Genomic DNA, 12,054 nt, shown 5'->3' with positions numbered 1-12,054 from the left:
ACAATTAAGTCATGTGCTGTGTTGTATAATATAACTATGGCTTTCTGGAATGTTAAATGTCAGCAATGAATAAATTAATTATTAATCAATTCACATGACATCACTAAATTTCGAATGTGCTTTGCTTCTCGGTTCGACCTCAATTGTGAGTCCTCTAATATCTATATCTATGTGCATGACATGGCTAGCTGTATATGCAATATATCCTCCTTGATTCAATCATCTAACTCTTCAATCTATGATATTATCGATTCAATCTAAGGCCACAACAAGAGGTAGTTCTGTTTCTGGTCCATCCGCCGCTCAATATTTCACTGGGCTGTTTTTTCAGCAACACATTTTTTTTTTTTTTTTTTTTTTTTTTTTTTAGCCTTTATGGTGTGATAGGGTATTTACCTAATAATTATAGCTGCATATGGCATGTCATATGGCGAAACGAGTAGCGCAAACCACACCCACTCACTTTAGGTTGAGTGGGTGTTGCAATAATTACATGTACAGCACCTATACAACACTTCAATATTCAGTAAGCTAGTGCTTGTATCTTGTATTAATAATTATATATACTATCTTGTATTTTGCAATGAAAGATGTTATTATGCTAACGCAATAATTATGTGGTCTCATTTTGCTTTTTTGCTTTGATACAGAGCGAGCACGTACAATGGCTCAAGCTAGTGCAATGACATAATTATATAGGTGTTTGATATAGAGACAATTCTCAGTTCAATGTTCTGGTTGCCAAAGCCTAAAATACCTCTTCCTGTATGTTATTTAGATGTTATTATTGTGTTGTAAACTGTTTTTAAAGACAAACTGTGAAAAATAAAAAAGTGATGACACTGCAAATATGTGTGGCTCAGTTGCTGTTGTCCCTCTTGGCCTCACGTAATCAGGCAAGCAACCTGACCAGAAACAGAACTACCTCTTGTTGTGGCCTAAGATTTGTGAGTTTAATAAATCCTGCATGACATCATAGATATACTAGTATCTATGATGACATGTGATCAACTCTGTGTATCTTGACTTGTTAGCAATGTTAACAGATGTGTGTGTGTACGTGTGCTTATTGTATGTCTCCGTCCCCGCTCACAGATAACGCCAAGTATAACAAACCTTGATAAATTCCCAAAGCCATGGCCGAGAGAGTGACTACGAAAGAAGCTCTCAAGAAACTCGATGCTCAACTCGAATGCTCCCTTTGTCTCGACACTTTCAAGCAGCCGAAACTTTTGCCTTGTTTTCACGTGTTTTGCAAGTCCCCGTGTCTGGAGAAACTAGTGACCAAGGATGGACGCTCCCTCACTTGTCCCACCTGTCGACACATTGTCCCACTGTCAGAGAGGGGAGTGGCTGGACTGCAATCAGACTTCCATATTGACCACTTGTTTGAGATACAAGATGCTTTCAACAAAGCCGAAGACGACAATGATAGAAACTGTGGCAGCTGTGAAGAAGGCAAAGCCACCGGATACTGTAACGACTGTGGGGACTTTTTGTGTGACGAGTGTCAAGCTGCTCACAAGAAAGTGAAATATCTACGGAGTCATAAACTAATTTCGCTGGATGAACTCAACGCTCAAGTGACTAGCCTCATTCCCCCCCAAAAGGCCGTCCCCCATTGCCCCAAACACTCGGAGAATGCCCTCAAGATATACTGTGATACTTGCTCCACTCTCATTTGCACGGACTGCACCATTCGTCTCCACAAAGACCACAACTACGACCTGGTGGCTGATGTGCTGACCAAGCACAAGGAAGAACTTGTCTCAAGTCTCAAACCAGTCAAAGAGAAGCTGGACAGTGTACAACGAGCTCTGAAGGACTTTGATACAAGAGCCAAGGCAATCCACGATCAGAGGGCCACAATTGAAGCCAACATCCACAAGGAGATTGACGAACAACATCGACTGTTGGACCAACGAAAGGCAGGGCTTGTGGGAGAGCTAGAGATACTGACTCAGCAGAAGCTGAAGGATCTGGCGGCACAGAGGGACCAAGTAGAGATCACTCAAGTGAAACTGACCAGCTGTCTGGAGTACGCTGAGGGTGGTCTCAAAACAGGCACAGACGGTGAAGTACTCGAAATGAAATCTTCCGTTATAAAGAGAATCAAACAAATTTCGACTGACTTCAATCCGAAAACTATTCAGCCAGAGACAAAGGCTGACATAGAACTCATCGCTAAAGGAAAAGAATCTCTCCAACAAGCTTGTCGAGAATTCCTTGAGATTGAACAGCGTGGATCATTCAGCTTAGAAAACAGCCACACGACAGGAGATGGTCTGAAAGGTGCTACAACTGGAGAAACAAAAACTGTATCCTTTCAAGCAATGACTAAGAAAAACAAAAAATTCGAACTCAAGCTCGACCTCCAAGCTGAACTTGTGCATGTCGTGTGCAAAAACAGATTGAAATGTGAAGTGGTTAAACAACATGGCCAACACAAGATCAACTATCGCCCAATGAAACGAGGAAAGCATGAACTACACATCACTGTCAATGGGGACGCAGTACGAGGCAGTCCATTCCCAATAGCTGTAGTCCCATCACCACAGAGCTTCATCAAGCCTTCCCGAGTTGTACGAGGTGTGAACAGCTCACGAGGCACTGTCTTCAACAGTAAGGGAGAGTTGATTGTTGTTGAAGGTGGTGGAGCTACTATCTCTGTATTGACACCAGAGGGTGAGAAGATACGAACGTTCGGAAAGCTGAATAATGCATATGGAGTGACTGTGGACAAAGACGACAACATCTATGTAGTAGAGCTTAACAATCATCGTGTGAATAAGTTCTCATCCGACGGAGAGTTTGTGGCGGTTGTTGGTAGTCAAGGCAGTGGTAACCTTCAGTTTAGTTGCCCACTTGGTATCTGTTATAACAGAAGAGACAATAACCTGTATGTGGCTGATCAGAGCAACCACAGAATACAAGTGCTCTCTACTGAACTGAAGTTTGTACGGTGTTTCGGTACACCTGGCAATGGGAACGGACAATTACAAAACCCACTATTTGCAACATTTGATAGTGCCAACAACCTCTATGTGACTGATCACTATAACCATCGAGTACAAGTCTTCACTGCTGAAGGTCAATTCCTGAGAACCTTCTCACAAAAAGCCAACCGTCAGAAGTTGAGTCGTCCCTGGGCCATAGCCATCGACAGTAGTGACACAGTGTACGTCAGTGAGAATGGACCGAATCATGTGAGTGTGTTCACATCTCAGGGAGCCTACATCACCACGTTTGGTGGACCAGGAACGGAAGAGGGACAGTTTAATACCATTTATGGACTCTCTATTGATCGCAATGACTCTGTTGTTGTATCCGATTGTAACAATGGGCGACTGCAGATATTCTAACGAGATCAGTAGTACAAGCAAACTAACTAAGAACTTGTGAAGTGTGTATCTTAGTGTGTAAATTGTTGGTAGTCTTAGGTTTTGTGCATTTGTGGTCTAGTTGGTCCCATGGCTAGGCTGGGAATATCTACACTTAACAATAAACTCTGACCCTCCCAGCCAGCATATCGTGTGCTCAGCAATTTTGGATGTCCAGTTGTTCCCAATGAAGGCCCTTGGATCATAGATACTACTAATTTATGCTTGGATACTATGCCGTGGTTACCGGGAGACTAGAGAGGTATGTGCATAACCCTAGCTAGCTAGAAGAAGCTGCATTATTGTCTTTGATGTTGTGATCAGTCCACAAGAGAATAATGTATTGAGAAGTAATCACACACCAGTCGAACCTCTGAATATAGGAATATATAACATACACAGTATTCTCTAAATCCATTCTTACAATTTAGTTTCCTAAAACTATGAAGTACTGTGTGATTTTGGTATGGTCGCTAACAAAGTTTGCTGACTACTTTATTTGACGCTAAGGTTTACCAGATTGATCTTCCACACGCACACGTACACATGGTCTGCTGAATCAGAGCTCTACCTCGTAATGGCTGCATCGTTGCAAGGAAGGGATTTGAGCACTGTTCCTAGGAGGGGACAAGGTCTACAAGGATGAATGTGTCTACTCCTTTGACTCCCCTGTACGTTATCTAGCTATAGCGAGCTCACAAAAGTTTTACATTCAGACATTGTATGATTTGATGCAGGAGATGGAGAGTGGACTGTGTGTGAGTCTGAGCTCTTTCCTTGGGCTGAGTTGCCAGTATCTGGATATGCACTACCAGAAAACCAAAGAGTCATCAAAAAAATCATCAAAAAAAGGAAATAGGTCAGCAAAAAATAATGTTTAAATGCAGCTCTAAAGAAATTGTCATCATTTTTCCATTTCAGCCCCAGCCCCGGCTCCTGTGGTGGATGAAGCCCCACCCAGTAAGAAGCCGACTCGTCTTGCTATTGGGATGGAGGGTGGTTTCAATGGAGGAGTAGAGAAGGTGGAGTATGAGGAGAGCTATTCTCTCTTGGTGCTGCCTGAGTTCACTATCATACCTCTGCCACAGAAGGTGTGTGTGGTTGCTTGTATTGTGCGTACAATTGTAGGTATGGGCTTGGGACGTGCATGGACGTATTCTATCACTTCCCATCATAACGTGCTGTGAAACGTGTGTTGCATACAATATTAAGAACCAGACACATTTTTCTCATTCTTATCTGCATGCATTATTAAGTGAGTAGGTTGCTTGTAAAGTGTGTGTTGAAGGGATGGTAGGTGTGGGTTTGGGACGTGGATGTATTCTATCACTTCCCGTCGTAACATAAGTTACGTGTACATACAGTCAAATGGTTAATCTCTCTGTACTGTAGATCCAAGAGTCCATTAGAGGCATCCAGTCTGCACACACAGCCACCAAGCAGGAGGCCATTGCTGCATGGGATGGGGACAAGAGAATAGTGTCCAAGTAAGTCCATTGTTACTTGATGCTCTATATATGGAGTCATGCTTCTTGTTTGCAGGCATGCAATGGCCCTGGTTCAGTTGGACAATGGAGTCAAAGTGCTACCAAGGTTTGTATAATAACCCACCAAGATACACACCATACTTACATTGTTATTGGTGGTGCTGCAGTGGATGGAAGTGTTCCATGTGTGACCTGACCTCTAACCTCTGGATGAACCTCACTGACGGTACCATACTCTGTGGACGAAAATACTTTGATGGTACATGAAATAACTTCATTGTCTAAACATTTTTCACTTGCCAGCAATGCTCTGCAGTCACTCATCGTGTTGGGCTAATCCTTTATCTGACATTCTGTAAATAAATGCCGACAAAAATTAATGCTAGCCTGCTACACAGCAAGGAAAGAAGCTAGAAAATTGTAGAATTCCGTACACATCTTATACAGCACTGGCCTGATACACTGTGACTGATGTTATACATGTCCTCCGTGCAGGATCTGGGGGTAACAATCACGCTGTAGATTACTACGCTGATACCCGGTACCCCCTGGCGGTGAAACTAGGGACCATCACACCTGACGGAGGGGACGTGTACTCTTATGATGAGGAGGATATGGTACTCGACCCTCTGTTGAGTCAGCACCTTGCTCACTTTGGCATTGACATCACCAGCATGACCAAGGTATGTTAGCTTATGAGAACCATTGTGTTGAGTCATTGTGTTGGTTGAGTTACACATCACTTTCCTTTTCCTTATAATAATGAATGTGCTTTCACTCAGTAACTTTTGATTCTTACAAAAGCTCTACGTACGTTATGTTTTGTAACTGTACATTGTAACACGCTAATAGTACAAGGGCATGTCTCCCGTATATACAGGTTCTTGCATGCACATCATTTGCATACACAGCACTATTCTACTCCTCCTCTACCTGCAGACTGATGCCACCATGACTGAGCTGGAGATTGACATGAACATGCGTATTGGGGAGTGGTCCATTATTCAGGAGTCTGGCAAAACCCTTGTCCCTCGATATGGTCCAGGGTACACAGGGATGCGTAACCTTGGCAACAGCTGCTATCTGAACTCAGTCATGCAGGTCATGTTCTCTCTGCCAGAGTTCAAGCAAAGGTCAGCTAGAACCTACTGTACACACTACATGTGCAGTATCATTGTCTCCTGTGTTTTATGAATGCTGCAGGTATTTCGATAATGCTGGTACCATCTTCCAAAACTCTCCTGCCAACCCAACCTCTGACTTCGACTGTCAATTGTACGTAAGACATTTCCTACTAATTCTCGTATCATTTCTCATCTCTTGTCTACACTGTTCTCTTTGTAGGAGTAAACTAGCAGTGGGGTTGTTGTCTGGTCAGTACTCTCGAGAGCCCCCGTCAGAAGAGGCGCCAAGTAACAAGGAAACAAAGCCGCCCAAGGTATGCTCTCACTGCTGTGTCCATGGTGTCATTATGTTACTATCCAGGAGCAAGAGGGAATTCTCCCAATGATGTTCCAGGCTCTGATTGGTCGAGACCACCCTGAGTTCAGTACTATGAGGCAACAGGTACCCTATCTTGCTCTCCTCCCCCTCACACACACACGCACACGCTCACGCTCACGCACACGCACACGCACACACTCACACAGGATGCTCAGGAGTTCTATCTTCACCTGCTGGCATTAATTGACAAGAATCAACGTACCAAACCTGGGACTCTGAATGCAGTGGACTCATTCCGGTTCCAGACTGAGGAACGAATCGAGTGTGTAGCCTCAGGGAAGGTCCGCTACTCCCTGAGAGAGGACAACCTCCTTCCCCTGCCCGTACCTCTGGACACAGCCACTAACTTAGGTATCATGTGACAGTGTCGTAGCTTGTAATTTACTGGTCCAAATTTTATACTTTTGTGCGCTTATGCGTGTACCGGTATGAAAGATCTCTTTCCCTCACAGCTGAAGTGGCTGCCTGGGAGGATAAGAAGAAAGAATTAGAAGCAAACAAGCAGAGAATGTAAGAGACTCTCCTCCCCTCCAGCAATCCTAATGACATTGTTCGAGCCAAGGTACCATTCACTGCGTGTCTAGAGAGGTTTGCACTAGCTCATGAGATTTCGGACTTCTACAGTACAGCAGTTGGTGGGAAAGGCCTGGCAAAAAAGTATGCGGTCATTCCCAAACAAAACACTACTCTAGCTATTAACTACATGTGTGTATCCACAGGACCTCGCGGTTCACCTCATTTCCAGACTACCTCATGATACAGATGGTCAAGTTCACTTTTGCCGAGGACTGGGTTCCAAAGAAAATAGGTCAGTCGATCCCTACTAAAGCTATGATCATTTTACCTGATACTAGTGCTGTGTAATGCATGTGACTATCAGATGTGCTTGTTGATGCTCCCGACACTCTGGATTTGTCTCACTTAAGAGGGTGTGGTCTACAGCCCGGAGAGGTGGAGCTCCCTGATGGTGGGGATGCCCCTGCCAATCAACAAGAGGAGAAACCCGGTATGCTATCATAAGTATGTAACCTTGAAATATTTGCAATTTCACTATCACGCAGTTGAAATTGATGAGGGGGTGGTGATGCAGCTGGTGTCCATGGGCTTTGACCTAGAGGGGTGCAAGAGAGGTGTCTTTAACACCCAAAACCAAGGTACGACAAAATTAACTGATACTACTCAGGGTTTCATCCAGGATTTTAAGTTTGGGGGGGAAGTTTGAAAGGAGCCACGCGCGTTAGCGTGAAAAAGTTGAGACCACGCCCACTTCAGATAGCCACACCCCCTATATTGTTTGTTGTTGGTGCTTATTAGCGATGTACTCCTGGCCGAATGTGCATTGATAGGCAACTCCATGTAACTTGGTATGCTGGTTTGAAATTGTGGACCGTATCTATAAACCACATCATGTACTACAAAAGCAATGGATAGATTTGTGGTAAGACTAGGTGATGACTAATCATCCTCTGCAAAGCTACATGTAGCAAAAGACCGTGTCTAGATAATGTTGGGATAATGTCTCCCTCTCTCTCTCACTCTCTCCTCCTATTTTCCCCTCTCTTTTGGGAGGGAAGCTTCCCCACTAGATGAAACCCTGCTAGTACTATACTTACTCCCCCCTCCCACACTCACACTCACACACTCACAGGTGTTGAGCCAGCTATGAATTGGATATTGGAACACATGGGAGACCCAGGTACAGAAAATCAGTCAGTCAATCATCACTCATGATCAAGCATTATTCGTTGAGTTCCATCATTTTTAACTGATTGCATTTGTGCAGATTTTGCTGCCCCATTTGAGCCTCCAAAGCCACAGTCCAAGACCTCCGCCGGCCCACCCGTCAGTGAAGATAGTATTGTCATAGTAATGAGCTTGGGATTCACCAGAGAGCAAGCCATCAAAGCACTGAAAGCAACTGTAAGTTAGTCTGATAGAGTTTATTATTAGTTCACTGTTTTGACTGTCATGGTACATATATTTCAGGATGGTAATGTGGAGAGAGCGGCTGATTGGGTGTTTAGTCACATGACTGAGCTGGCGGCTATGGAGGTGGATCAGCCGTCAGAGGTGGGACCAACCTATCACGATGGACCAGGAAGTAAGTCAAGTCATATGCCTGTTCTATGCATTCCTTTAGACCACATTTTCGTGTTTTTGTAAGCTCTACATGAGTACATGGAGTAGCTACATGTACGCATTTGTAACCAAGTTGTGCTATGATGCTATCCTGAAATTAATTGGTTCGTGTTTAAAATTTGAATTTAGCCCTTCATTTTAAGTATAATGTTTTTCTCAGAATACGAGCTGACGGCCTTCATCAGTCACATGGGCACCTCCACCATGTGCGGCCATTACGTCTGTCACATCAAGAAAGATGGCAAGTGGATCATCTTCAACGATGCTAAAGTTGCCGAGTCAGCTGCTCCCCCCAGAGAATTGGCCTACCTCTATCTATACAAAAGAGTTGGAACCTCATAAAAACTGATAGCACACTAACAATGCGCAGTTCACAATTAAGTCATGTATCAATTGTATAAATTATTGTGGCTGTGGATTTTTTTCTGCCATGTGTATTGTGTAAATCTACCTGATTCTGTACATTAACTAATACTTAGTATGTTGTGCACTGTACAATTACCAAAGTGCATCTTTCTCAAAAATTATTACATCAAGATTTATTTCACGTGACATCACTAGTCTTTAATTATGAGATTTATTTTCCAATGTCCTCCTTGATTCAGTCTAGGATCTGTGAGTTTAATAATCCTGCATGACATGACTGATGTAGATCTACTCTGTGTATCTTACTTGTTATAGACAATGTTGTCAGATGTGTGTGTGTGTGCGTGTGTGTGTACGTGTGTGTGTGTGTGTGTGTGCGTGTACGTGTGTGTGTGTGTGTGTGTGTGTGTGTGCGTGTGCGTGTGCGTGCGCGTGCGCGTGCGTGTGCGTGTGCGTGTATGTGTGTACGTGTGTGTGTGTGTGTGTGTGTGTACGTGTGTGTGTGTGTATGTGTGTGTGTGTGTGTGTGTGTGTGTGTGTGTGTGCTTATTGTATGTCCCCGTCCCCACTCACAGATAACGCCAAGTATAACAAACCTTACAACACTCGATAAATTCTCGAAGCCATGGCCGAGAGAGTGACTACGAAAGAAGCTCTCAAGAAACTCGATGCTCAACTCGAATGCTCCCTTTGTCTCGACACTTTCAAGCAGCCGAAACTTTTGCCTTGTTTTCACGTGTTTTGCAAGTCTCCGTGTCTGGAGAAACTAGTGACCAAGGATAGATGCTCTCTCACTTGTCCCACCTGTCGACACATTGTCCCACTGTCAGAGAAGGGAGTGGCTGGACTGCAATCAGACTTCCACATCGACCACTTGTTTGAGATACAAGATGCTTTCAACAAGGCCGAAGACGACGATGATAAGAACTGTGGCAGCTGTGAGGATGGCAAAGCCACTGGGTACTGTAACGACTGTGGGGACTTTTTATGTGACGATTGTCAAGTAGGGCATAAGCGATATAAATACACGAGGAATCACACCGTCATTTCACTGGATGAACTCAAAGCTCAAGTGACTAGCCTGATTCCTCCCAAGAAGGCCGCCCCCCATTGCCCCAAACACTCAGAGAATGCCCTTAAGATATACTGCGATACCTGCTCCACTGTCATTTGCACGGACTGCACCATTCGTCTCCACAAAGACCACAACTACGACCTGGTGGCTGATGTGCTGACCAAGCACAAGGAAGAACTTGTCTCCAGTCTCAAACCAGTCAAAGAGAAGCTGGACAGTGTACAACGAGCTCTGCAGGACTTTGACACAAGAGTCAAGGCAATCCACGATCAGAGGGCCGCGATTGAGGCCAGCATCCACAAGGAGATTGACGAACAACATCGACTGTTGAACCAACGAAAGGCAGAGCTAGTAGGAGAGCTAGATATGCTGACTCAACAGAAGCTGAAGGATCTGGCGGCACAGAGGGACCAAGTGGAGATCACTCAGGTGAAACTGACCAGCTGTCTGGAGTACGCTGAGGGGGGTCTCAAAACAGGCACAGATGGTGAAGTACTTGAAATGAAATCTTCCGTTATAAAGAGAATCAAACAAATTTCGACTGACTTCAATCCAAGCACTATTCAACCAGAAACAAAGGCTGACATGGAAATGATCACTAAAGGAAAAGAACCTCTCCAACAAGCTTGTCGAGATTTCCTAGAGATTGAACAGTGTGGTTCAATCAGCTTAGAGAACAGCCACACGACAGGAGATGGTCTGAAAGGTGCTACAACAACTGGAGAAACAAAAACTGTATCCTTTCAAGCAATGACTAAGAAAAACAAGAAATTCGAACTCAAGCTCGACCTCCAAGCTGAACTGGTGCATATCGTTAGCAAAGACAGATTGAAATGTGAAGTGATCGAGCAACAACACGGCCAACACAAGATCAACTATCGCCCTATGAAACGAGGAAAGCATGAACTACACATCACTGTCAATGGGGACGCAGTACGAAGCAGTCCATTCCCAATAGCTGTAGCCCCATCACCACAGAGCTTCGTCAAGCCTCCCCGAGTTGTACAAGGTGTGAACAGCTCACGAGGCACTGTCTTCAATAGTAAGGGACAGTTGATTGTTGTTGAAGGTGATGATAGTAAGGGACAGTTGATTGTTGTTGAAGGTGATGGAGCTACTGTCTCTGTATTGACACCAGAGGGTGAAAAGATACGAACGTTTGGAAAGCTGAATAATGCATATGGAGTGACTGTGGACAAAGACGACAACATCTATGTAGTAGAGTATAGCAATCGTGTGAATAAATTCTCGTCCGACGGAGAGTTTGTGGCAGCTGTTGGTAGTCAAGGCAGTGGTAACCTTCAGTTTACTAACCCATTTGGTATCTGTTATAACAAAAGAGACAACAACTTGTATGTGCCTGATCTGAGTAACCACAGAATACAAGTGATCTCTACTGAACTGAAGTTCGTACGATGTTTCGATACACCTGGCAAAGGGAACGGACAATTACAAAACCCACTGTATGCATCATTTGATAGTGCCAACAACCTCTATGTGACTGATTATTATAACCATCGGGTACAGGTCTTTACTGCTGAAGGTCAATTCCTGAGAACCTTCTCACAAAAAGCCGACGGTCAGGAGCTGAGCTCACCCTATGCCATAGCCATCGACAGCAGTGATACAGTGTACGTCAGTGAGAATGGACCGAATCATGTGAGTGTGTTCACATCTCAGGGAGCCTACATCACCACGTTTGGTGGACCAGGAACGGAAGAGGGACAGTTTAATGGCATTTATGGACTCTCTATTGATCGCAATGACTCTGTTGTTGTGTCCGATCATGGCAATGGGCGACTGCAGATATTCTAATGAGATCACGATCAGTAGTACAAGCAAACTAAGAAATAGTGAAATGTGTTTGTATTTTAGTGTGGAAATTGTTGGTAGTCTTCTTACGTTTTGTGCATTTGTAGTCTAGCTAGATCTAATATCAAATCCAATGTTGTTATAATTATTGGCTGTGAATAAATGTACAGCTACAGCACATTTGATTTTGTAATCAAACTCTGACCCTCAAACCTAGCCAGCATGTCCATGTTATCTTACAGACACGTGGTCAGGGTGGTTTGTGATGTATATACGGTTCAGTGGATGCTGA

General features: G+C 44.1%; 3 protein-coding genes across 5 annotated transcripts; all 3 read left to right on the top strand.

The window, feature by feature from the left end:
- Positions 1–99: 99 nt before the first annotated feature.
- Positions 100–3,549, top strand: LOC135332841 (tripartite motif-containing protein 2-like). 3 transcript variants are annotated; one of them, XM_064527756.1, is made up of 3 exons: positions 104–145; positions 651–947; positions 1,096–3,549. In XM_064527756.1, the coding sequence occupies exon 3, from the start codon at positions 1,137–1,139 to the stop codon at positions 3,360–3,362; it is 2,226 nt and encodes a 741-aa protein (XP_064383826.1). In that variant the 5' UTR covers positions 104–145; positions 651–947; positions 1,096–1,136; the 3' UTR covers positions 3,363–3,549. The 3 variants fall into 3 exon arrangements, with proteins under 3 accessions (XP_064383824.1, XP_064383826.1, XP_064383825.1); XM_064527754.1 differs by lacking the exon at positions 651–947 and having other exon boundaries at positions 100–145; positions 1,096–3,548; XM_064527755.1 differs by lacking the exon at positions 104–145 and having other exon boundaries at positions 544–947.
- Positions 3,550–3,957: 408 nt separating this feature from the next.
- Positions 3,958–9,097, top strand: LOC135333142 (ubiquitin carboxyl-terminal hydrolase 5-like). The gene is made up of 20 exons (XM_064528057.1): positions 3,958–4,012; positions 4,302–4,471; positions 4,773–4,867; positions 4,923–4,973; positions 5,035–5,126; positions 5,363–5,550; positions 5,807–6,000; positions 6,071–6,142; positions 6,212–6,305; positions 6,353–6,433; positions 6,517–6,721; positions 6,823–6,874; positions 6,905–7,027; positions 7,090–7,178; positions 7,251–7,376; positions 7,432–7,524; positions 8,019–8,066; positions 8,154–8,290; positions 8,357–8,471; positions 8,670–9,097. The coding sequence occupies exons 1-20, from the start codon at positions 3,958–3,960 to the stop codon at positions 8,849–8,851; spliced, it is 2,262 nt and encodes a 753-aa protein (XP_064384127.1). The 3' UTR covers positions 8,852–9,097.
- On the top strand, positions 9,011–11,912 carry LOC135332838 (tripartite motif-containing protein 2-like). The gene is made up of 2 exons (XM_064527750.1): positions 9,011–9,124; positions 9,451–11,912. Exon 2 carries the CDS (start codon positions 9,501–9,503, stop codon positions 11,763–11,765), a length of 2,265 nt encoding a protein of 754 aa, XP_064383820.1. The 5' UTR covers positions 9,011–9,124; positions 9,451–9,500; the 3' UTR covers positions 11,766–11,912.
- Positions 11,913–12,054: the final 142 nt, after the last annotated feature.

The sequence above is a fragment of the Halichondria panicea genome, chromosome 3 (genome assembly GCF_963675165.1).
Source record: "Halichondria panicea chromosome 3, odHalPani1.1, whole genome shotgun sequence".
Taxonomy (NCBI): domain Eukaryota; kingdom Metazoa; phylum Porifera; class Demospongiae; order Suberitida; family Halichondriidae; genus Halichondria; species Halichondria panicea.
The sequence above is the reverse complement of the archived record's forward strand: the minus strand, read 5'-3'. Positions and strand labels throughout refer to the sequence as shown.

Excerpts from the sequence above, each read along its gene's own strand:
- LOC135332841 (XM_064527756.1), top strand. The coding sequence starts at position 1,137 with ATGGCCGAGAGAGTGACTACGAAAGAAGCTCTCAAGAAACTCGATGCT.
- LOC135333142 (XM_064528057.1), top strand. The coding sequence starts at position 3,958 with ATGGCTGCATCGTTGCAAGGAAGGGATTTGAGCACTGTTCCTAGGAGG. Across the intron at positions 6,722-6,822 it reads GGACACAGCCACTAACTTAG|CTGAAGTGGCTGCCTGGGAG; the intron begins GTATCATGTGAC and ends TTTCCCTCACAG. Across the intron at positions 8,291-8,356 it reads TCAAAGCACTGAAAGCAACT|GATGGTAATGTGGAGAGAGC; the intron begins GTAAGTTAGTCT and ends CATATATTTCAG.
- LOC135332838 (XM_064527750.1), top strand. The coding sequence starts at position 9,501 with ATGGCCGAGAGAGTGACTACGAAAGAAGCTCTCAAGAAACTCGATGCT.